General features: G+C 55.2%; 1 protein-coding gene across 1 annotated transcript in view; it reads left to right on the top strand.

Annotated features, from left to right (window-relative positions):
* Positions 1-24,393, top strand: part of SND1 (staphylococcal nuclease and tudor domain containing 1) — a 225,672-nt gene that overhangs the window by 112,022 nt on the left and 89,257 nt on the right. Inside the window, exons 13-15 of the mRNA XM_081022732.1 lie at positions 2,761-2,871; positions 8,566-8,638; positions 16,320-16,461. Coding sequence (XP_080878858.1) covers positions 2,761-2,871; positions 8,566-8,638; positions 16,320-16,461 — 326 coding nt within the window. The remainder of the gene's footprint in view (positions 1-2,760; positions 2,872-8,565; positions 8,639-16,319; positions 16,462-24,393) is intronic.

The raw sequence follows: 24,393 nt of genomic DNA, 5'->3' as shown, positions 1-24,393 counted from the left end.
AGGTGTGGCAGTGGTGGCTTATTCCTGGCTGCCTGGCATTTCGCGCGGTGCCTCTGCAGCTGCCGCTTCGCTTGGCAGCCGATTCCTCCTTTGCAGATCTTCCCCGCTCTTCTCCCCCATCTCTGCCCGGCCTATTTCTGGCTCTTCGCTTGCCCGCCCACCCCCCTGAGGCAGCGGCAGCTCCAGGCCGGCCGTGAGGGCCTCCTTCATGCACTGGGATGTGGCGGGCGCTGGACTCGTGCCAGTCACAGCGGAGGCAGGGAGGCTCCCGGCAGAGGAGCCGGAGGGTTGAGGCCCTTGCCGGGGCTGTGGGAGTTTGGCAGCTGAGCCCACAGTGCCAAGCCCTGCCTGCGCCTCCGAGGAGGGGTGCCCACGTCTCTGGGAGCCCCGCAAGCCTGATGCCTGGCCGCTGGCTTCAAACGCACTGGAGCAGTTGGCATTCTTCGCTTTGAAGCCATCCCCACGTGGAGGGAAATAAATCGCCTTGCTCCACATGTGCCTGCTTGGCCGCTGAGCTTGGCAGGACTGGCACTGCCAGCTAATCCCCGTTCAGTGTAGGAAATCCATCTTTCTTTTTTTCCTTCTTTTTATATAAATTTTTATTAGTTTTTTTTAACATGCCATTTTCAACAGTAATTCAAGATATTTTTATATCTTATTCAATTTTTTTGACTTCCATCAGTCCTGTCTGAAAATTTTCCAATCTAATCTCTTAGTATACATTTCTTATTTTCCCTGGTACATTTAAAACTCATAACCAATATCTTTGTTCTTTATCTACTTTGTAGCACTTCATACATTCCTCCTTACAAAACATATTGTAGTCCTACTAGCGTAATTTGTTGGTTACAATTGCTTTTCAAATAGTTCAAAGGAAATCCATCTGTCAGCCTGGCAAGTGCCTGCCCTGTGGAACTCCCTGCCTCTTGATATGAGGCAAATGCATTTCCCGTCCTCTGCAAAGCATTCCTGACCCCGATGCATGCAAAGTTGATGGGAGTTTAAACCTGTTTCAGTCTTGAAACTTCCCCCGTGCTTGGTTGTAATTTTTTTCATAGTAATTTTATTGCTTTATCGTTTTGTAAACTGCTTTGAGTTTGTTTTTAAAATACCGTATTTTTTGCTCTATAGGATGCACTTTTTCCCCTTCAAAAATGAAGGGGAAATGTGTGTGCGTCCTATGGAGCGAAGACGCCATAGCCCCGCGACCCTCTCCCGGCTGGAGAGGTGACGCGCGGCTATGGCAGGAGCCTCTCCGCTGCTCCCTGAACTGCTCTTTGGGGCTGGTGGTGGGCTTCCCCCCGCCAGCCCCAAAGAGCAGGTTGAAAGGAACCTGAAGCCTGGAGAGCGAGAGGGGTCAGTGCACACCGACCCCTCTCGCTCTCCAGGCTTCCAAGGTAGCCGCTTGAACGCACCTTCAACGGCAGCTTGTTTTAGAGCGGGAAAACAAGAGGGGGAAAGTTCTCCCCCTCTCTGTGCAGCGCCTCCTGCCACTTCGCTGAAGGGGCGCTGGGCAGAGAGGGGGAGATTTTTTTTTTCTTGTTCTCCCCCCTCTAAAACAAGGTGTGTCCTATTGTCCGGTGCGTCCTATGGTGCGAAAAATACGGTAATAATCACACAGTGTATAAATTTTAGTGGGGGGGAATACATAAATTAAAATGAGCAGGTGAGGATTTTTCTGCACCCCACCTCCCAAGGGGGAAATAGCAGCAAAAAAAGAGGGAAGCACCAGAACCCCCCCCTGCTTCCCCCCTCCCTGTCCTGCATGCAGGGGATGCCGGGGGGGGGGGGGCTCTGCAGAGTGAACAGAAATCCTGGGGTCTTTTAGCCACAGATCTCCTTCCCCCCCCTTGGGGTCCCCCTGCTTCTAGGAGAATGGGGACACGGATGAAAGGAAGTCCTTCTTGATGCAGCTCATAGTTAAACTACGGAACTCCCTCCCACAGCAGGCAGGGATGGAAGCAGAGGCTGTTAGACCTTTAAAATACATCACTTGAGTTCCTTCGAAAGTTCCCCTCTTCCCTCAGATAGAAAAACATTATGCATTTGGCAAGTTTTAAAAAAAAAGTTTACTTACAAATTCACCAAAAGTCAGATTCATGTGTTATTCCATTCAGCATTTAGAAAAAATTGCAGAGGCAGTAAGACTTGGCTTAGTTTGATCCCGACTTTTTTTTTTTAAGAGGTAATTTAATTATTGTTTGATTTTATACCAATGTTACGTATTTGATGTTAGCCACCCTGAGCCCAGTCTCGGCCGGGGAGGGCGGGATACAAATAAAAGATGATGATGATGATGATGATGATGATTTCAACATGGTGAAAGTTCCTAAATCGTTGGTATAGGAGCTCAAGAATGGCTACAGAGCCCCTCCATAAGCTCAGCACCCCAAGGCCCACCTCGCAGGGAGGGAGGGGGGTGGTCAGTCCTGGTCTCTGCAGAGTGAATCACTTGGCATGGTAGAGATTGGGTTCGGGTCGAGGGGTTTTCTCCCGCTCCAGAGGGGAGATCCTGTACCAGTGGGTCCAAATTGTAAAGACTAAACATTAGGAAGAACAGTGAAATGGCTGTCCTTCAAAAAGGCGGACTCTGTTTCGTCAGAGGTTTTTAATCAGAGGTGGGGTGTCCGTCTGTCATGGATTCTTGATCTGTCATTCCTGCGTTGCAACGGGTTGGGATAGATGGCTGCTGGGTGTCCCCTCCAATTCTGTGATTCCAGCTCCCGCCACTCACACCTTTTCCTCCTCTTTCTCTTGCAGCAACATCGCCGAAGCCTTGGTCAGCAAGGGCCTGGCCTCCGTCATCCGCTACCGACAGGACGATGACCAGCGGTCCTCGCACTACGACGAGCTGCTGGCAGCCGAGGCTCGGTAAGTGGGGGGGGGGGGCAGGAGAGAAGGGGGCCGAGGAGCGATGGGGGGAGCAGCAAGGCAGTGCCTGGAAAGGGCTGGGGGGGGGCAGAGAGAGGGCGGATCCCCTTTCGGTGCCCTTTCAGGACTGCTGGGCAATGGGGCTACGCTCACTGGACTTCTTCCGTGGTTGGGGGTGGGGGGAGATGGGACAAGGAATGTGGAGGGAGGGGCAGCCCCGCCTGGCCCGGGTGTCAGGGGGTCTTCCACCCGCTTCCCAGGGTGGCAGGGAGCCCCTTTGGGCTCTGATCCATGCCCAGGCGGCTGCCAGCTGCTGGCGAGGGGCCACACCTCCCTGCTTCCCAGGGACAGGCTGTTCTGGCCACCAGCTGTGTTGCAGGTCCCTTGGAGGCCTGAGGGCGAATTCTGCCGCTCTTGGGAGGCCGAGGAGCAAAGGTCCCCTTTGCAGAGGCTCCCCCACGTTGCTCCTTGGGGCAGGCCAGCTGGGGAGGCTGGCGGCTGTGCCAGAGGAGGCCCTGAGCCGTGGGGCTAGCTTGGTTGGGGTGTGGGCATGTGGTGCAGCCCAGCGCCAGGAAATCTGTTCCGCTGCATGGTCATTTATTTTTATGCCACCTGTTGGCCGCTCAGTCTCTTCTTAGCATGGCGAAGAGGAGGCCGAGAGGAGATCGGATTAGCTATCTTCCAATACCTCAAAGGCTGCCCCATGAAAGAGGGAACAAGCTCGTTCCCATGGCTTCATGGGAAAGGAGATTCTAGCAGTCTCCCTCGGAAGCTGGTCGACTGCCCTGTCTTGGAGGTTTTTAAGCAGAGCCTAGATGGCCGTCTGTCCTGGATGCTTCAGCTGAGATTCCTGCATTGCAGGGGGTCAGGCTGGATGACCTCCAGGGTCCCTTCCACCTCTACAATCCTTGGATCCTGTGATTCTCTAATACAAGCAATGGAAATCCTCTGCCAGGGGCCCCTGCTGCCATCCTGAGCACCCGTCTGTCTGCCAGCTCCTGGGAGTTGTCCGCCAAGAATGGTGGGTGTCCATCGAGGGGCCTCCTTGAACCAAGCGCTCCTTGCTGGCCGCTCACGTCGCATGGACACAGAAGGAGAGAGGCTGCAGGATCAGGCCAGTGGCTAGTTATGGAAGAAACCCACAAGCAGGACTTGAACTCCAGAGCCCTCTTCTGTCCCATGGGGCAGGAGGATCGACTGGCTGCAACTGTGGAGGGCAGAGCAGAGCCCTCTCCTGTGGGGCAGCAGGAGAAGGACCCCTTGGCTTTTCCTGGGAGAGGGCTGGGTAGGTGGGTGGCATCGCAGGCTGGACTAGGGGCGAGTGGGGTGGGCGTCAGGGTTCTCTGGGGCCCCTCAGACCAGCCTGGCAAGTTGTAGCTGCTGTGCCTTGTCTTTTGCTCTTTTGGGGGGCGGGGAGAGATTGGACCCTCCGTAGCCCCTTGCCCGCCTCTGCCGGAGAGCCCCTTCTTGCAGCCAGCAGCATGGCAAGTCCTTGTCAAGTGACACAGAGGGGGCCGTGAATCTCTCCCCGCCTCCCCCCCCCCCCAGCCCTTATTAAGAGTCTGTCGGCCACCAATTAGCCGAGCCTTTTCGCTGACAGCTGGGCTGAAAACTTGCAAGCCTGCAGCAGAGAAGCGGGCGCCTCAGCCGAGCGCGGAAAAGAGCAAAGGCGGCAAAGCGGCACGGCTGGTCTGGGGAGCGGGTGGGACCGCGAAGCCAATTACCAGGCCGGCACCACGCAGCGTGGGTCCAGCCCTGACGGATGTTCCTCCCGCAGGGGGAGGGGAGGGGAGCAGGAGAGAGTGGAGCCCCCTTGCCAGCCAGCCAGACGTGAGGGGTGGGAGGAGGAGCCCAGCTGCTGAGCAGCCAGGGCGGGGCCGGGCGAGGGGCAGGATGAGGCCCTCTTGGCTCCTCTGTGGGCCAGGCTGCCAGCCTGATGCAGGAAGGCAAAAGCACTTGCTCAGCATTTTGGAGTTTGGCCTTCCTGTGGCCAGAGCGGTGTCGGGCCTCCTGGTGCCAACGTGATGCCCCTCTAGTCCAGCCTCCTATTCTCCCAGTGGGCAGCCATCTTCCCATTATGGCAACAGTGCTCAAATTTGATGAAGTGAACATGTGTAAGGGTCGACCAAGGTGGCTGAGCTTTTTTTAGGATTTAAGTTTTTTAGGATTAGAGCTTTTTTAAGGATTTTGCCCCAGAACAATACTGCCACAAGGGCCAGATTAAATAATAATAATAATAATAATAATAATAATAATAATAATAATATATTATTATTATTATTTTTACCCCACCCATCTGGCTGGGTTTCCCTAGCCACTCTGGGTGGCTTCCAACAAAATATTAAAATACAATAGTCCGTCAAACAGTAAAAGCTTCCCTAAACAGGACTATCTTCAGATGTCTTCTAAAAGTTTGGTAGTTGTTTATTTCCTTGACATCTGGTGGGAAGGCGTTCCACAGGGCGGGCGCCACCACCGAGAAGGCCCTCTGCCTGGTTCCCTGTAGCTTTGCTTCTCGCACTGAGGGAACCGCCAGAAGGCCCTCGGCGCTGGACCTCAGTGTCCGGGCAGAACGATGGGGGTGGAGACGCTCCTTCAGGTATACTGGACCGAGGCCGTTTAGGGCTTTAAAGGTCAGTACCAACACTTTGAATTGTGCTCGGAAACGTACGGATTAGACCCCTGAAATGGACTTTGGACACGCCTGCATTATGGGAAACCTGCAAGCATTATCTGAGCACAAGAGCAGCTCTTCCCTCCTGCCATTTTCAGCACCGAATCCTGAGAGCCTCACTTTGCGCCTGAGCATTGTGAATGAGCAAGTTTTTGGACCTCAGTCAGAGCGTGCGAAGAGCGCATGGGTCTCGGGCAACTGGGATGGTCGGTGGAAGGTTTGCCCTGGTCGCTCAGCCGCCCGCTCTCTGTGCCCCACCCCAGGGCTCTATCCTGCTGCCCCCACAGACCTCGTGCGCCTTCCCTTCCTCCTGGCAGAGGAAGACGACCACAGAGCAAAGCAGCCCGGGATGCGAGCAATGCGGTTGGCACAAAAGCTGCCCAAATGAGCTCAGCGTTGGCTGTGGCCGGCCTCTGCTGGACCTCCGGGCAGAGGAGGGAGCGAGCTGTTCCTGTGCTTGGATCCTGCATGCAGGCTTCTTCCATCGGGGCTCCTGGCTGGCCGCTGTGAGAAGAGGGCCCCTCGGGCCTCATCCTGCTGCAGCTGGCTGCCCTTAACTGTCACCTTGCCTCTCTCCCCCTTCCCTCTTGAGATGACGTCTCTGCTGCCCCTTCTTAAGTACATTTTCTTGTCCAGTATTCCTAAAGACAGGAAGGCCGGCCAGCACGAATGCCCTCCCTCCCCAAAGCCAGCATTGTGCCGGCTGGCTTCCTGCCAGCAGCCGGCTGCCGGTGCCCCATTTATCCGCGGCCGGATTCAGCAGGCCGGCCGGCCAGCCCTCCGCAACAGAGCAGCCCGCTCAATGACTTCTCCACAAAGGCCCGGCGGGATCCCTGGCGCTCCCGCCGGAGTGTTTTGTGCGCCTCGGCTCGGCTGAACAAACGGCAGGCCCCGGCACGGGAGCAGCCATTGAGCGGGCCCAGCGGGAGCCGAGGGAGAGCCGGGCTCGGAGGATTATAGAGCTGGAAGGGGCCACGGGGGTCATCTAGTCCAGCCCCCTGCAAGGCAGGAATCGGAGCGGAAGAATCCCTTGGCAGAGGGCTGCTTGACCTTTGCTGAAGAACAGCCAGTGAAGGAGGCCATAGAATCTTGGGTCTGTATGCTTTGAAGGGACCCCCGAGGTCATCCAGCCCAACCCCCCCCCCACACAATGCAGGAATCGCAGCGGAAGAATTCGCAAGAGGGGGCCACCTGTCCTCTGCTTAAAGCCCTCCAAGGAAGGAGAGTCGTTCGCCCTCCAAGGGAGTCCTTTTGTCCAAACAGCTCTTCCCACCGGAACGGTCTTCCTTTTGGAGGACCCCAAGGTGCAGCAGAGAGCAAGGAGGACGGAGGGGATTGTGTGTGTGTGTGTCTGTTTCTGGGGGGGGGGGCAGGAGGGGGGGCTGCTCGTCTCAGAGCCTGATGGCGCCTTTCAGATTGCAAGCAGGCGGCGGCGGCAGCTCCTCTGCTTCAGGGAGGCTTGATAGGAAGAGGGAAATGCAATTAAAAGGAAAAGGTTAGCAGCTGGCCGTGATTGTGGAGAAGCTGTGGGAGGAACAGCCTGCCTGCAAATTGGAAATCCCTCTGCTCTTCTCCACCCCCTCTCAAAGATTCCTGAGATGGTGCTCCTGCAAGAGAGGGGAGAGCTCTTGGGGAGCCTCTCTTAGGAGAAGGGGGGGCTCTGTGGGGCAGGAGAGCTACAGGAGGAAGGTGCATCAAGGCAGGGAGGGGGGCAGAAGTTTCTCTCTTTGCCTCATCACACCAGGACTCGTGGATGTCCCAGGAAGCCAAACGTGGGACCATTTGGGGCAGGTCGAAGGAGGCACAGAGTTGAACCGCAGAGGCAGGGATGGCCACCAACTTGGGTGGCTTTAGAAGAGGAGGAGGCAAATTCAGAGAGGAGGAGGGGGTTCTGGGGGCCACTAGAGGTCCCGGGCCCTAAGGAAGTCAGACTATCCTCCCCCAGGGCCAGGGCCTTCTCAGTGATGGCTCCGACTTGGTGGAACGTTCTGTCACAAGAGACCAGGGCCCTGCAGGATTTAACCTCCTTCCGCCGGGCCTGTAAGACAGAGCTATTCCGCCTGGCTTTCAATTTGAACTTAGCCTGATCTTTTATTCCCCTTCCTTCCCTCCCCCTCCCCTTTTTATGAAGATTTCCCACTCTGGGATCCCACAGCTAATTCTCCCCTGGCCTCCTTGCTGGCCCAAAGAGGACTAATTTAGCCAGCTAGCCCTGGTGATCATCTAATGTTTATTGGATGGATTTTCCCCCTAAACTAATTTTTGATTTTATTGTTATTCACGTTTCATACCATATTTTATGCTGGTTTTTTTGTAGCATCAATTAAGTGTTTTAAAATTGGTGTTAGCCACCCTGAGCCTGGCTTTCCTGAACCGGGAAGGGTGGGGTATAAATAAAAAATTGTTATTATTATTATTTATTATTGTCAGGGTTGCTATGCTCTCTCCCCCCCCCCATCATTTTCCGGAAACCACAGGAGGGGAGAGGGCTGCTCTTGTGCCCGGATCCTCCTTCCTGGTCTTGCAGAGGCAATTGTTGAGAGCAAGACGCTGGACTAACTGGGCCTCTGAATGCAGGAATCACAGCCAAAGCATCGCTTACAGGTGGCCATCCCACCGCTGCTTAAAAACCTCCAAGGAAGGTTTTTCAAAACCCTCTGATGCCCAGAGTTGGGGAGCCTTTTGGAGGTGGGGTGGTCTTTTGCCTGGGGCCAGGGCTGGGGCGCCCCATGTTCCTGCAAAGTTGCAGGAGACGACGCATCATTTTCAAGAGAACAGAACTGCTCATTGCATGTTTTTCATTTCAGTCTTGTGTGCCATTAAGGCCAGGAGGAATTTCTGGCTGCTTCTGAGTCTCCCTGCTCCAGGTACGGAGGGAGAAGCCCTTTGAGGGAGATCCAGGCTTCTGGGCCCAGGGCTGCTTCTCGGGGTCAACAAGCCCCTCAGAAGCAGAAGGGGGCTCCTCCTGGCCTGCCCCTCCGCCTCCTTTGACCATCTGATTGCTTCCCCCCAAAAAACAGGGCGATAAAGAACGGGAAAGGACTGCACAGCAAAAAGGAGGTCCCGATCCACCGGGTGGCCGACATCTCTGGGGTAAGGAAGGCAGAGAAGCAGATCCCATCAGTGTCCTTGCGTGCTTGGTTTTTGTTTAAAAAAGAAGGGCAATGTGTAGAACCGTAGAATTGTAGAGTTGGGAGGGACCACGAAGGCCATCTAGTCCAACCCGCTGCAATGTGGGAATCTTTTTGCCCGTGACCCTGAGATTCAGAGTCTCCTGCTCTCCTGACTGAGCTCCCTCTTAGAAACTCTGCCTGAGTAGAGAGGAGGGAGAGGCCTAGGTTTTCCACTGGGATCTCCAGAGTCCCGTTCTCAGCCCTCCAGGTGACAGCTTTGGAAAGGCGCTTGGTCTTGGCCTGGAAGTGGGCGTCTGCCTCCCTCCCTCCCTTCCCAGGCCGGCAGCTTCCACGGAGCTTCATGGATGCAGCTTGGCCAAAGGCAAGGCTGATGGTCGCCTTTGGGAGGTGTTTGTTCTCGTTCTCTCTCTCCCCTTCTCCCCACGTGCCCAGTGCCTGTCTCCAGAATCTCCCGAGGGGTCAGGCCGTTTCCCGTGCCCTTTCCCCCCTCCAAGCAAAGACCCCCAAAGTGAAACTCAGCAGCCCTGCTTGGTTCTGAAAGAGAAATGGAAAGGGTGGTGTGTGTGTGTAGAGCAGGGGCCAGCAAACTTTTTCAGCAGGGGGCCGGTCCACTATCCCTCAGACCTTGTGGGGGGCCGGACTGTATTTTGGGAGGAAAAAAGAACGAATTCCTATGCCCCACAAATAATCCAGAGATGCATTTTAAACAAAAGCACACCTTCTACTCATGTAAAAACACCAGGCAGGCCCCACAAATAACCCAGAGATGCTTTTTAAATAAAAAGAAACATTCTACTCGTGTAAAAATACACTGATTCCCAGACTGTCCACAGGCCAGATTTAGAAGGCGATTGGGCCACATTCAGCCCCCGGGCTTTAGGTTGCCTACCCGTGGTGGGGAGAGAGAGAGAAAGAGAGAGATGCATGCTGGGAAAGCAATAGGCTTTTCATCAGCCATCGACCTGACGCCACCAGGAGGGAAGCCTCCTCAGCATCCGTTGTCCCCCCGACTGAGAAGACAGGAAAAGTTCTCCACGCAGCTGCAAATTCAGCACCTCAGGAGCAAAACTGCCCTTCCAGATCCAGCCAGCACTCCGTGGGGACATTTGCGTTGCTTCTGGACTTGGGCTGCCGAGATCAGCATCCTTGCGGGGAGCTGGACCCACTGGCGATGGGAGGGTCTGGTTGCCACAGCGTCCTTGGAAGTTTCACAGTGCTCTCTGCAAGCAGCCTTGCCACAGGCTCCTGAGAAAGTCGAGGAAAGAGAGGAAGAGAGCCTCTTGCGGGTCAGGAATGGGCAACGCTTCTTTGCATGTATGTGGCAACCGCCGCACAGATGTTATTATCCCAGAGATGGAAGGAAGAAACATTCCCGACCAGGGAAGAACGGCAAACCAAGTTGATGGACTCGGCCGAAATGGCCAAATCAACTGGGAAGCTCAGGGACCAAGAAGACAAGAACATTAAAAAGAGAATGGGGGGAAATTATAATTAGGAGACCATTGTAAGCAGATGGAAAAATTATAATTAGGAGACCATTGTAAGCAGGATTTTAATCACACTTGTAAAGTGACAAAAACTATGGACAATTTAGATGGATAAGAAATGGGGATAAAGGATTGATATGCAGTTGTAATTATTGACATGAGGACCCCTGGATGGGGGGGGGGGGAGTCTTGTGATTCAGAGCAATCTCTTCATACGGATTTTTAATTGACTTTGTTGTAAGTTTATATTTTCTAAAATCAAATTAAAATCATTTTAGAAAAGGAATGGGCAAAGCTTCCGGGAGCAGACAGCGGGAATAACTAGACGGTTCTCCAAAGGGAGAGGAGTGGGAAGTGGGGTCCCCCAAGGACTGCCGTTGGGCCCTGAGCTTTGTTCCTGCAGGATCTAGAGTGAGGAGCAGGGAGGTGACCAGGTTTGCTGATGACAGCGGATCGTTCCAGGTTGTTGGAACAAAAAGAGATTGCCAAGAGCTGCCAAGAGGACCTTTCCAAACAGAGTGGATGGGCAGTAAATCCTTGTGAAGTGATGCGTGTTGGAGCAAAAATATATATCTTAATTTCACATATACGCTCGGTGGCACTGACACACCAGGGACGACACCTGGCGATTGCAGCAGATAGCTCCGTGAAGGTGCTGCAGTTGGGAAAAGGCAAATTCCACGCTGGGGAGCATCAGGAAGAGAATTGAAAATAAAACCGCCAATATCATGGCACCGTTAGAAAAGGCTCTGGAATCCCATGCCGGTTGACTCGCCTTGAAAGGACTATTGCTGAGTTGGAAAAGATTCACGAAAGGACACCCAAATTGATCGGGGTGGGGGGGTGGGGGTGGGACTGCCCTGTGAAGAAAGGTCCCAGGGTTTGGGACTTTGCAGTTTAGAGAAGAGGCGAGGAAGAGGCAACGTGATAGAAACTGCCTGGCCTGGAGAAAGTGGAGAGAGAAAAGGGTTTCCTTCCTCTCTCATAGCCCTGGGACTCATAGACGTCCAACGAAGCTGGATTCAAGACAGAGAAAAGAAAGAACTTCTTTGTGCAGTGCAGATTAACCTGTGGAACTCCTTCCCACAAGAGGCAGGGACGGCGACCAGCTTGGATGGCTCTAAAAGAGAATCAGACAATTTCATGGAGAAGGAGAGGGCCATCGACGGCTGCCAGCCAGGGTTGCTAGAGAGATTATTCCTCTGAATCCCAGCGGCTGAGAATCACAGGTGGGCAGAACGGGCACCTGGCTGGCGACTGTGAGAACAGGATGGTGGACGAGACGGGCCCTGGGCCTGATCCAGCAGCCCTGCCTTATCTCCTTCTCACCGCCGCATGGAGCTGGACTTGTTTCGCCTTTTGCTTTCTGTGCCAGGCGTGCCCTCGCTTGCAGCCGCAGATGGTGCCGCCCGGGCCAAGACGCTCCTGCCTCTGCTGCCGGTTCCCTCGGCGGCTCTGAGCCTTTGCCAGGCAGGATCCCTGGCAGCCCTGGCTCAGCCCTGGCATCCTCACCTCCTCCCGGGCCCTTGGGGAAGGTGACCGGCGGGCAGGTGACTGGAGGGATGAGCCGAAAGGGTGGGCAGCCCTCCTCTCTGGGCCCCGTGCCCTCTGCCGAAAGGATTCTCTGAGCGGAGCCTGCCAGGCCGCAGAGCTGGCGACGGAGCTGCGGATGCCGCCTCTGGCCCCCCCTCTGCCCCCCTCCTGGTCTCCTGCGCCTCCTCATTAAGGCACCTTGATTGCATTTGAGCAGCTTGGCTGTGCAGATGAGGCGGCTGCGGCTAAGCGGTTCGAAACCTGCGCGGCGGGCAAGTGATCTAATTCCGGCCGGTGCCTGGAGGCATCTGATTAAATGCGCCACGTTCGCCTTGCAGCTGAGCACGTTTGCACCGCCTGCCAGGAAGAGAGAAAGAGAGAGGGGGCCTCTGAGCCCTATCAATGCCGCTGCCCCCCCCCCCCCAAATCAGGGGCCGAGCCCCCGAGGCTTGCAAGAGAAACCCTGGACTGCTGTCCTTCGCCTCCACCTTCTCCTTCCGCTGCCTGTCTTGGCTGATCCCTCTCCCCTCCAAGGCATGTAATCCTGCTCGGGAGTAATTTACTAAATAATTTAAGTCATGTAAGACAAATCTGCGTCCGCTTCCCTTCCCGCTTCCAGCGCTGCGTCCCATTATGGGGCTTGCAAGAGCCACAATCGCGGAGTGACGGGGTTGGGGGGGGGAGCTCGTTCTCCGCACCCGCCTGGCTGTCCTTCCACAAAGTCCTTGCATAATTTTGCATAATTGGCAACGCTTCACATAAAAGTAGAGTTATGATTCTATTTTTCTCCATTCTATTTATGCATAATTTCCTTTCCATTCAGAGATAATTAACGCTGGGGAGGTTTTGAAATAATAGCAGCTGTCCCCGGCTTCTCTCCGTCTTGCTCTCTCCTTCTCGGCCGAGAATCTGAATCGAAGAATCATAGGGCTGGTACCCCAGGGGTCATCTAGTCCAACCCCCGGCAATGCAGGAATCTCACCTACAGCATCCATGACGGACGGCCACCCAACCTCTACTTGAAAACCTCCAAGGAAGGAGAGTCTACCAGCTCCGTTCTACTGTCAAAGAGATATAAACTGTCAAAAAGTTCTTCCTGATGTTTAGTCTCCTTCCTTGCCATTTGAATCCACAGGTTCAGGCCCCGCCCTCCAGAGCAGGAAAAAATAAATGTGCTCCATTTTCCATGTGGCAGCCCTTAAGCTATCTGGTGATTATATCAGAGCTCTTATTAGCCTCTCCTTATCCAGGCGAAACAAGCCCAGCTCCTTCAACCGTTCCTCATCAGGCCTGGTTTCCAGACCCTGCATCCTCTGGTTTGCCCTTCTCTGCCCACCTCCCAGCTTGTCCATATAGCTCAGGGGTCGGCAAGGTTTATCTTGCCTGGGCCGGATTGGTCCCGCGGAGATCCCTCCGTGGGCCGAATTGCGCACCCCACCCCCCACAATTTTTGGCTTCTGTGCATGTGTGCCCATGGTTTTCGGTGCCTGTGTCTGCGCAGACGCAATTTTTGGCGCCACAGAAGTGAGTCTCTGCGCTGCGCGCGTGCGGGCAGCTCGATTCGGGGGTGGCTCGTGAGCCAGTCAAATGACCTCTGCGAGCCATGGGCCTTAGATTGGAGACCCCTGATATAGTCCATGGGTTGGCAAACTAAGGCCTGGGGGCCGGATCTGGCCCAATCGCCTTCTAAATCCGGCCCGCAGATGGACAGGGAATCAGCGTGTTTTTACATGAGTAGAATGTGTGTTTTTAATTTACCATAATTTTCGCACTCTAGGACGCACCCGACCATAGGACGCACCTTGTTTTAGAGGGGGAGAACAAGAAGAAGAAAAATCTCCCCCTCTCTGCACAGCGCCCCTTCAGCAAAGCGGCAGGAGAAATGGAGCCCCTTCCACTTCTCCTCCCGCTTTGCTGAAGGGGTGCTGCGCAGCTTTCGCTCTCCCACATTGCCTTTGCCTTGAGTGAAGGCAACCCGAAGTCTCCGGAGCGCAGTGGGAGTTCCCGCTACGCTCCGGAGGCTTCGGGTTCCTTTCGCTGAAGCCAGGAGAGCAGGACTCTCCTAGCTTCAGCAAAAGGAGAGGCGAAAGGAAAGGCTTCAGCGAAAGGAGCAGCCTTCCCGCTGCTCCCCGAGCTTGTGGGGCTGGTGGTGGGGGGAAGCCTGGCTTTCCTCCAGCCCCAGCCCTAGCCCCAAAGAGCAGGTCGGGGCTGGTGGGGGAAGCCCGGGTTCCCCCCCCCCCCCCAGGGACCACACATTCGCTCCATAAGATGCAAGGACATTTCCCCTTAGATTTTGAGAGGAAAAAAGTGCGTCTTATGGAGCGAAAAATGCATCTCTGGGTTATTTGTGGGGCAAATAACCCCTCCCCCCCAAAAAAATATAGTCCGGCCCCTCCCTGGATCTTAAGAAATGTCCCCTTAAGAAAGATCGGCCCACCCTCCAGGCTTGCCTTCCTCCTCCTCCTCCTCCTCCTCCTCCTCCTCCTCCTCGATGGCTCCTTTCCAGGATGGCGCGGCCCTGCCTCCCCAGTTGGAGGCCAGTTGCTGGAAACCACAGGAGGGGACCGTTGCTCTCGCACTCAGACCCCGCTTGCAGCTTTCCCTTGGGGGCATCTGGCTGGCTGCTGTGAGAACGCTGGACTAGATGGGCCATGGGCCTGATCCTGCAGGCTCCCCCTTGGTTCCTCCTCCTCCTCCTCCCTCCCCATCGAATCCTGGCCTCCCTGCCGGCCAGCCCAGCGGCTGCCTTCTCCTCCTCCTGCTCCTCTTCAGTGCCTGGCCTCAGCTGCTGGAGAGAGGCGGGCAATCGATGGCTTTGCTGCCTCCCCGTCCCCCCCCCCACGTGCTTTGCTAGTCTAGTCAGGCAGCTCCGGGGTGAGCGGGAGGCAGGCGCTCGGCAAAGTTTCCTTGGCTGCAGCAAGTTTCTCCTCCTTGGCTGCCCCTGTGCAGTTCATTTTTCTCAATTAAGGCGAGAGCAAAATAAAAGGCCACCTGGCTGGCTGTGGAGCTGAGGCGCTCTGCCCCCCCCATCACTCTCTCTCACACACACACACATTGGGGGGGGGAATAAATCAGCCGCTGGTGACTCTCCATCTTTGTGGGTAACAGTCCAGGCTGCAGAGTTTGAGCTGCAGTTTATCCTTAAGTCCCCAAGCCAGCCAGTGCGCAGAGCCAGGCTGGATGAGGCCTTTCCAAGTCCCAGCCCGGCCCCTGAATTTGGGGTGCTCTTGCTTTCATACTCATAGTGTGTGTGTGTGTGTGTGTGTGTGTGTGTGTGTGCGTGTATTATTGAATTTTCTGATTTACAATTTAAAATACTCATTTAAACATCCTTAAAATATCAATTACTTCCCTTCTTCTCTTTCCATGGTTCATTTTACGTATCATAAATCCCTGCATATTTTACAAAAACTACACCATTCACTATTCCATTATTATATCCATCAAAACTTACTTGCACTGTTGAATTTATCTTAACGCCGCCACCGTTTTCTGGTGTACACAGTTATCTCCCATGTATTTCAATAAATGTTTTCCAATCTTCTTTAAACGTATGTTCTTCTTGTTGTCTTATTCTATGTGTTAAGTCTGCAAGCTGCGCATATTCCATCAGTTTAAGTTGCCATTCTTCTTCCATTTGGGGGCTAACAAAACACGGGCTGCAGTAGTGGCATATGTAAATAACCTTTTCTGACACCTGGGAATTTTTGTCTGAATTATCCCCAACGAAAAGGACTCTGGTTTGTTTGGAAAAGTACTTTTAAACACTTTTTTCATTTCATTATGGATTATTTCCCAGTACTCTTTTACCCTTTTACAAGTCTGCCACATAGGATAGAACGTTCCCTCCGCATCTTTGCCCCTCTTCTCCTTCTTGGGCGTCTGGGTGGGACTGGCAAAGGCAGCCTCCCTCGGTGCCACAGCCAATCAGGCCTTGCCAGGCCCTGGAGCGGGGGGCTGGCGCGCTGTGATTCAGCTGTGCTTCCTGCCTTGAAGGGTTGGACTAGAGAACCCCTGGGGTTCCCCCTAGCCCTAAAATTCTATGCTTCTACGTTCCTTCGTTGAACTCTCTGTTCCATCCCTTGAGGGCAGCTCCTTACAGCCTCGGGAACTTGTTGCTAGGAGCTGCGGAAGCAGTTAAAACCTGGCCCTCCAACTGCGAGGAGCCATGCCTATTTGTGTGGGGAGGGGGGAGAGGGTTCCGTGGAAAGCGAAGTGGTCCCTGTGCCCCCCAAGAAAGCTGAGCCTTGCTCGGGAAGAGCCGTGGCTTCCGAGCCGCGGGGGAACAGCTGCTTGGCATTCAGAAGGGTCCCTGGAAGCCCTGGACAGCGACTGGCGCAGGGCAAGCTGATCTAGACAGCCCGGTTGGCTGGGCTCTCCCTCTTCTGCCTGCTGGGAGACCCCCTTGTGCCGCTGCCCCTGGTCTGGCCCAAAGGGACCCCGTCCGGTGCTGAGCCAGGACCCCGGGATCCAGTACCCCCGGGCGACTGGGCACGCCAGAGCCTGTCATCCGCCATGCATCTGGCAGAGCAGGGGTGCAGGGCTGGGGGGCTTGGCCCTGGGGGGGGGGCCTGTGCCAGACTGCCGCTGAGCCCCCCCTCTTCTTCTCTCTCCCTGCAGGACACCCAGAAGGCCAAGCAGTTTCTGCCCTTCCTGCAGCGGGCCGGCCGCTCGGAGGCCGTGGTGGAGTACGTGTTCAGCGGCTCCCGCCTCAAGCTCTACATGCCCAAGGAAACTTGCCTTATCACCTTCCTGCTCGCAGGTGAGACCCTCGTCGCTGGGGTGCGTGTGTGTGTGGGGGGGAGTCCCTCTCTCTCCTGCAGACCGCCTCACGGCAAATTACTCTGGGGGCAAGGGGGGGTGTTTGGTGGATTTGTCAGTGTCAGGTTGCGGGTGGGTCAGGCCCAGACTCAGCCGGGGGGGGGGGTTGTGGGTTTGGTCCTCGGGGTTCAGCCTCCTTCGTGCACCAAGCCAGAGCAGATGATGATGATGATGATGATGATGATTTATACCCCGCCCATCTGGCTGGGTTTCCCCAGCCACTCTGGGCAGCTTCCAGCAAAATATTAAAATGCAAATGCACATCAGATATCTTTATTGCAGTCCATAGACCCACAAAACAGTTTCAAAACAAGATGCAGTGGTACCTCTGGTTGCGAACGGGATCCGTTCCAGAGGCCCGTTTGCAACATGAAAAGAACACAACCCACAGCGGCACATCTGCACACGTGCGGGTTGCGATTTGCGGCTTTTGTGCATGCGCGCGACGTCATTTTGCGCTTCTGCACATGCGCGAGTGGCGAAACCCGGAAGTAACCCTTTCCGGTACTTCCAGGTCACTGTGGGACATAACCTGAAATAACGTAGCATGAAGTGGATGTAACATGAGGTATGACTGTACAGTTAAAGCAACCAAACAACAGACAAAAGAGATCGAGGTAGTCATTTTGCTATGTCTAGAGCGTGATGGTCTTTATTCCTTGCTACCTCCAAAAGAAACTTTGCCGCGGTCAGTGCAATAAGTTAAAATACAATAATTCATCAAATGTTAGAAACTTCCCTAAAAAGGGCTGCCTTCAGATTTGCAGAATAAATCCTGCAAATAAATAAAGGAATTGTGCAAAACGGGAGGCCTTTTGCAGATCTGCATTCTTCATTCTCCTTGTGGAAAGCTCCTTTTGGTCTTGGGGTCTGGGGTACGTCAAGGGGGCTGCCGTTACACTTTGGGGTCCCTTCAGACTCCACCGTTCCGCGATTCCATGGGACTCCAAGCTCAGTGGGAGGGAGGGCCGCGTGTGTCTCTGCGTGCACATTCCCTGCTGAACAGTTTGGGTTCCGTCGTGCCGATGTTTGCTACAATGTGGGCTCCTTGAGGAAAAGCCTGCCTGCGCAGCTGCCCCCAGCCAGCCCCTCTCTCTGGGGGGGGGGGTCCTCCTTTGCAGGGAGCAGGATGCCAAGCTTTCGCTGCTTAAAGGGCCAATGGCAGCCCCTTCGCTCATGGCCTGACTCTCCCAAGCAAGCCTTGATGGAAAGCAGGAGCAAACCTGTACAGCAGTACCTTGGATCTCAAACACCTTGGCTCCTGAACAAATCGGCTCCCGAAAGATCGAAACCCGGAAGTGAGTGTTCTGGTTTTCAAATGATTTTCAGAAGCCGAACGTCTGGCGCGGCTTCCGATTGGCTGCAGGAACTTCCTACAGCAAATTGGAAGCCGCGCTTTGGTTTCTGAACATTTTGGAAGTCGAATGGACCTCCGGAACGGATTCTGTTTGACTTCCAAGGTGCGGCTGTAGTTTTTTTCTCTCTCCCTCGTTGCCTGAAAGTTGCAATTTGGTGTCGTGTGACGTGCAAAGTGGAATTGAGTGCCCGAGAGCATCTGCCACCCCCTTGCCAGCCTTGTCTCTGTTCCCCAGGTCTGTGGGTCCGGTGCCCTTGCTCCTGGCTGAGGCACAATCCCTTCTGGGTCTTCCTGCACTCCTCAGCAAGGGTACGTCCTGTGGTGTGGAGCACGGCCAGGGCAAAAGCGGCCCCTCTCTCACCCACTCCCTGGCAGGGCTCCCGTCTGATAAGGGCAAAGGCTTGCGCCAGTGTCTGTGTGTCAGGCACTCTTAGGAAGGGGTGCTGGCACCACTCCCTCTCCCAGATCCTCACCCTGGCCAATGCCCACGGATGTGGGTGTGCCGGGCAGGGGCCCCTTGCAGCCAGGGAGGGTCCGAGGAGTGGCTCTGCCACCCTCCCAGCCACAGCCATGCCCAGCTGCGGACACTCCTCTCCAGCAACGGACCCGCCGGGCGGCTGAGGCTCCTCTCCAGGGATGCCCCACCTGGCAGAGGGAGCCGAGTACTTGAGTCACGATGCCGCGTGGAGGGAAACATCTGGCGACACAGCAGCTTCCTCTCTGTTTGATTAACACCTCCTTTTCGCCCCTCTGCGCTTGCTGCCATCGCTGCCACCTTCCCTCGGTACCCGCCTGCTCTTGAAACCAGTCTTGCTCCTCCTTCCGTGCAGGATCTGTCTCTCTTGGGACGGGACGGGGCAGTTTAGGAAGGGGAGCGAGTGGCCAAGTTGTGGCACAGGGGAGACTCTGCAGGGACTGGTCCAGAGAGAGTGGGGCCCCCCGAGCTGAGATGCTGCCAGGTGGGCGGGCCAGGGGGGCTTGTTTGCGTTAGATGGAGCCCCTGATACTGTCCTCCTCCTCCTCCTCTCTGGCCTGGGTGCTCCATGGAGGCTGAGCTAATGGAATGGGGGGGGGGAGATCTTCCCTGGGGAGGCTCCTTGCTTTACCCACAGTCAGATGGAAGGGGGTGTGCTGGGAAACGGCCACCCCCCCCCAAAAAAAGGAGCCTGGAGCTGTTTCCGCCAGCCTGCCCTCGATTCAGGGGCTCGTCGGTGGGGACGGCACTGCAGCTCAGCGCCAGACAGAATCGCAGCCTCGGTGGGTGTGAAGTAGGAAGAGGTTCCTCTCGGGGGGGGGGGGTGGCCAGCAGGAGCAGCTCTCAGAGGCAGCTCTTTTGGGGCTGCTCTTCGTGACCCCCCCCCCTGGTGTGGATGAACATAACCCCATGGAATTTGCTGCCCAGAGACATTGAACACTCTTAGTGTGATGGCCTGGGACTCAGGCGCGGACTCGGAACCAGAGGAGTCTCAGTCCGCACCAGATCCTTTGCCTCAGGCGGCATCTGAACCAAGTCTGGGGCCTGATCCGGAAGAGCCCCAGTCTGCACAGGTTCCCCTGCAACAAGCACCAGCTGGGCTGAGTCAGGGGCCTGAGCCTGCCCTGGCTCCAGACACGGGGATGACCTCCTTGCCTCCAGCTGGGCCATCACTTCCAGCTGCTCCACTACCGGTTGGGTCAGGGGAGGCTGAGGCGGCATCTGGGTTTAGTAACTCACCGACGTCTCCCGAGCTGCAGAGACTGAGGTCTGAGAGAAGGAGAGACCTGAGTACTTGCAGGAGGAGTACTCGCCTTCGGGCGAGACAGGGAGGTGAGTCACCAGGGGATCAGGACCGGCCGTTACCCCGACAAAGATAAAAGGCTGCTGGATCCTGCCCCAGGTTGCGGGAGCAACATTGCTGTTTGCCAGAACCTGCCTGAGATCCTGTGCCTGTCCTCGCCTGGTTTCCTGCCTTGGCCCCGTCGGACTGACTCCTCGTGGAACCCTTGGATTTGGGACCAGACCTGGACCGCGTTACTTGGGTTACCCCCGGGCCCAGCACACTTAGATGAGACTTAGATGGAGAAGAACAAGGCTTTCTGGGGCTCCTGGCCTGCTGGCTCACTGTGCTCTGAACGCCACCGGCTGGAAACGGGGGGGGGGGGGTGCTCTGTTGCTCTTGCTTTTGGGTCCTCCTGGGGGGCTTATCTTGGGGGGTACCTGGCTGTCCGCAGTGAGAACTGGTATCTGGGCTCCGTGGGCCTTCTGGGACCTGATCCGGCCGCGGCTGGCCTCCTCCTCCTCCTCCCCTATTCCGTGTGCCCCGGGCGTCTCCCTGCCCCGAGCCCCGTTCTCAGGTGCCACCCGGTTTGGGGCCGCCAGCCCACTCCTGCCTCTGTTGCCATGGCAATCTCCGTGGGAGAAAAGGTGGCCCTGAACATCGATCGGGTTCCAGTTAATTGTTGGGGGATTCAATAGAAACGGCGAGATCCTTCGGCCTGCGGCTGCTCCCCAAAACAAGGGCAGCGGAAGAGGAGGAGGAGGAGGAGGAAGGGCACCGAGGTCTCTTCTCCCTCCAGCTGATTTCCCATATCTGCATCTCTCTCCTTGAGTTCCCCCCTTGTTTGCCACACTTGGTGTGACGCTCGCCAGCAACCTGCACCCTGATTCTCAGCTCTGATTCCTCCATTCCTGGGGGGTTGGACTAGATGACCCTCGGGCCCCTTCCGACCCTGCAATGCTATGATTCTGTGACACGAGACCCTGCCACCTCAGAGGTCTGCCCAAGACATCCCTGCTTCATAGAATCTGAGAATTGTAGAGTTGGAAGGGGGGGGCATTAACGGTCAAGCCCCCGCACGGCGGGTATCTCAGCTAATGCGTCCCTGGCAGGTGGCCTTCCAACCTCTGCTTAAAAACCTCCAAGGAAGGAAAGCCCACAACCTCCAGAGGAACACCGTTCCACTGTCAAAACGGCTCTTGCTGTCAGAAAGTTCTTCCTTGTATTGAGTCGGAATCTCCTTTCTTGTAACTTGAAGCCATGGGTTCGAGCCCTGCCCCCCAGAGCAGGAGAAAACAAACGTGCTCCATCCAACGTGTGACGGCAAATGATGATGATGATGATAACAATAATAATAACATTCATTCATTCATTCATTCATTTATACCCCGCCCATCTCAATGGGTTTTCCCAGCCACTCTGGGCAGCTTCCAACAAAAAATTAAAAATACATTAAAACATCAGTCATTTAAAACTTCCCTAAACAGGGCTGCCTTCAGATGTCTTCTAAAAGTCAGATAGTTGTTAATTTCCTTGACATCTGACAGGAGGGCGTTCCACAGGGTGGGTGCCACCACTGAGAAGACCCTCTGCCTGGTTCCCTGTGGCCTCGCTTCTCACAATGAGGGAACCGCCAGAAGGCCCTCAGTGCTGGACCTCAGTGTCCGGGCTGAACGATGGAGGTGGAGACGCTTCTTCAGGGATACTGGACCGAGGCATAAAGAGCCATTTAGGGCTTTAAAGGTCAGACCAACACTCAGAAGACGGCTATCATATCTTTTCTCTGTTTGAGGAAAGCTTCCGGCAATTGTAAATTCTCAATGCAGAGAAAAGCCGAGTAAGGAACAGCATGATTGAAGTCTGTAAAGTGGCCTAAGAAACTGGCTAGAGAAAACTTTTGCTCCCTCCGTTATAACGCTGGAACTTGTGGATATTCAGTGAATGTTGGAGGATTCCAGACAGATCGAAGAAGAAGAAGAAGAAGAAGAAGAAGAAGAAGAAGAAGAAGAGGAGGAGGAGGAGTTTGGATTTGATATCCCGCTTTTGTTGTTGTTTAGTCGTGTCTGCCTCTTCGTGACCCCCTGGACCAGAGCACGCCAGGCCCTCCTGTCTTCCACTGCCTCCCGCAGTTTGGTCAAACTCATGCTGGTAGCTTTGAGAACACTATCCAACCATCTCGTCCTCTGTTGTCCCCTTCTCCTTGTGCCCTCCATCTTTCCCAACATCAGGGTCTTTTCCAGGGAGTCTTCTCTTCTCATGAGGTGGCAAAGGGGCTTGAATAACTCAGAGAAGCTATGAACTATTCCGTGCAGGGCCACCCAAGATGTTCAGGTAATAGTGGAGAGTTTTGACCAAACGGGATTCTCCTGGAGCAAGAACCAGCAAGCCACTCCAGTATCCTTGCCAAGAAAACTCCATGGACAAAGACAACAGGCATATCCCACTTTATCACTACCCTAAGGAGTCTCAAAGTGGCACACAACCTCCTTTCCCTTCCTTCCCCACAACAAAGAAAGAAAGAGCGATGTTAACCTATGGAACTCCCACCCACAGGAGGCAGTCATGGCCACCAACTTGGATGGCTTTGGACTGGGCAAATTCATGGAGGAGGAGGAGAGGGTGATGACCGGCTCTGCTCTGCCCTCCATGGCGAGAGGCAGAAATGGAAGGGAGGGGCTTCTGGTGCTCAGATCCTGCTTGTGGGGTTCCCATAGTGGGCAGCTCTTGACCACCGTGAGAACAGGAGGCTGGAGCAAAGGACCCCCTTTGGGTGGTCTTCTGGGGCTGGGCTTCCTGCTCTTTCGGGTTTCACTTGCTTTCGATATTCCGATTGTACCCTTTGCTTTCCTGTACACAAGGAAGGATACAGACGTCTTGGCGATGCCCCTGGTGCCCACGTCCTTCTGGTGCTCCAGGGCTCTGCCGTCCCCCTCCTTTCCTGGCCGCCCATGTCTCCAGGAACAGCACACTTCCCGTTCCAGCTGCATCCTCACCACCGAGCAGCCCGTCTGTGGGGCCTCCTGCCTCCGGGACCAGGGCAGCGCTTAGAGGAGGAGAGGGGCAGCAAGGGGGCTGGCTCTGAGTTCCTTGGGACCTTTCCACCTGCAAAGGAGGTTGGGGAGGGCACTGCGAGAATGTCGGTGTAGCTGGGAGAAGAGGGCAAATGTAGGGAGCAATGTCAGGGTCTGCACTTAGGCAGGAAGAACCAGATGCACAAATATAGGGTGGGGGACGCCTGGTTTACTACCTGGACATGTGAAAAGGATCTGGGGGTCTCAGTGGACCACAAGCTGAACATGAGTCAACCGTGTGATGCAGCAACGAAAAAGGCTAAGCCTATTCTAGGCTGCATCAACAGAAATCTAGTGTCCAGATCAAGGGAAGTCATAGTCCTGCTCTACTCTGCCTTGGTCAGACCAAACCTGGAATACTGGGTCCAGTTCTGGGCTCCACAGTTTGAGAAGGATGTTGACAAGCTGGAAGGTGTGCAGAGGAGGGCAGCCAAGATGACCAAGGGTCTGGAAACCAAGCCTGATGAGGAATGGTTGAGGGAGCTGGGTATGCTTCGCCTGGGAAAGAGGAGACCGAGAGGAGATATGAGAGCCATCTTCAAGGGCTGTCACATGGAAGAGGGAACAAGCTTGTTTTCTCCTGCTCTGGATGGTAGGACTCGAACCCATGGCTTCAAGTTACAAGAAAGGAGAAACTTGCTCCTCCGGGAAGTGGTGGACTTTTAAGGAGCCGTTGGGTGGCCATCTGTCACGGATGCTTCAGTTGAGATTCCTGCATTGCAGGGGGTTGGACTAGATGACCCTCGGGCGTCCCTTCCGACTCTGCAACCCTTATGATTCTACGATCGCTCTTCTCTTCCTTCTCCCTGGCTTGGCTCAGCAGCTTCTGCCCAGGCGGCAGAATGCCAAGTGTAGCTGTTTCCCCAGACGCTGTGCCACGTTGAGGTTGGATCGTGGCCGTGCCCTGGCCCCAAAGGCCCTTCCTCTGGGGGCACAACCATGGCTGCCCCTTAGTGTAGTAGCATTTTTGCTTCAAAGCAGGCGCCCCCCCCCCCAGCGCCTCTGGGGCCAGAAGGTGTTGCCTCTTCCAAGGGGCATGTTTGACCGAAGCCGCCCAGAGCCGTGGGGCAGGAGGAAGCCAGAAAGCTGCGGCTGAGGGGAAAGATAGAGAGACCTTTCGTCTTTGTTTTTTAGCTGACTGCGAGTGGAAAAACTCCCACCAGGGAGTGAAAGGCAGGATTAGCAAAAATGGAGCCACAGAGAAGGGATGCAATTTGAAGTAGTGGAGCCAGCGAGGAGAAGAGCTCTCTGCTCCAATCTGAGGCAGGAAGGGGCTGATACCCCAAAGGAGGGGTGCTGGGTCCTTCTGCATGCCAAGCGGGTGTCCTGTGGCAAAGGCACAAGCAGGACCTGAACTCAAGACCCTTCCTGCTGCTTCCAGCAACTGGGATTCAGAAGCATCTTTGGAGATGCTTGTGGGGCTGGGACCTGGGACCCGGTGCATGGAGACCTCTCCGCTTCTGGCCCTGATTCCTGGTTTCCGTCCGCACCCCCCAAAAAAGAGGCTTGCGAGGAGGCCGGGCGGGCAGAGACCTGTGGCGCTGCTGAGATTTCCCCGCCGGGCGTCTGTGGGCAGGCATCTCGCGTGCCCACGGGCTCTGGCAAGGCGAGCGTGTAATGCGGAGACATCATCTTATTTATAATTAACCAGTCCTAAAGTCAGCTGCGCAAGACAAGAAAATGAGACG

The sequence above is a fragment of the Podarcis pityusensis genome (assembly GCF_964106645.2).
Source record: "Podarcis pityusensis genome assembly, chromosome: 10".
NCBI lineage: Eukaryota > Metazoa > Chordata > Lepidosauria > Squamata > Lacertidae > Podarcis > Podarcis pityusensis.
This window is presented reverse-complemented; position numbering and strand designations above follow the sequence as displayed.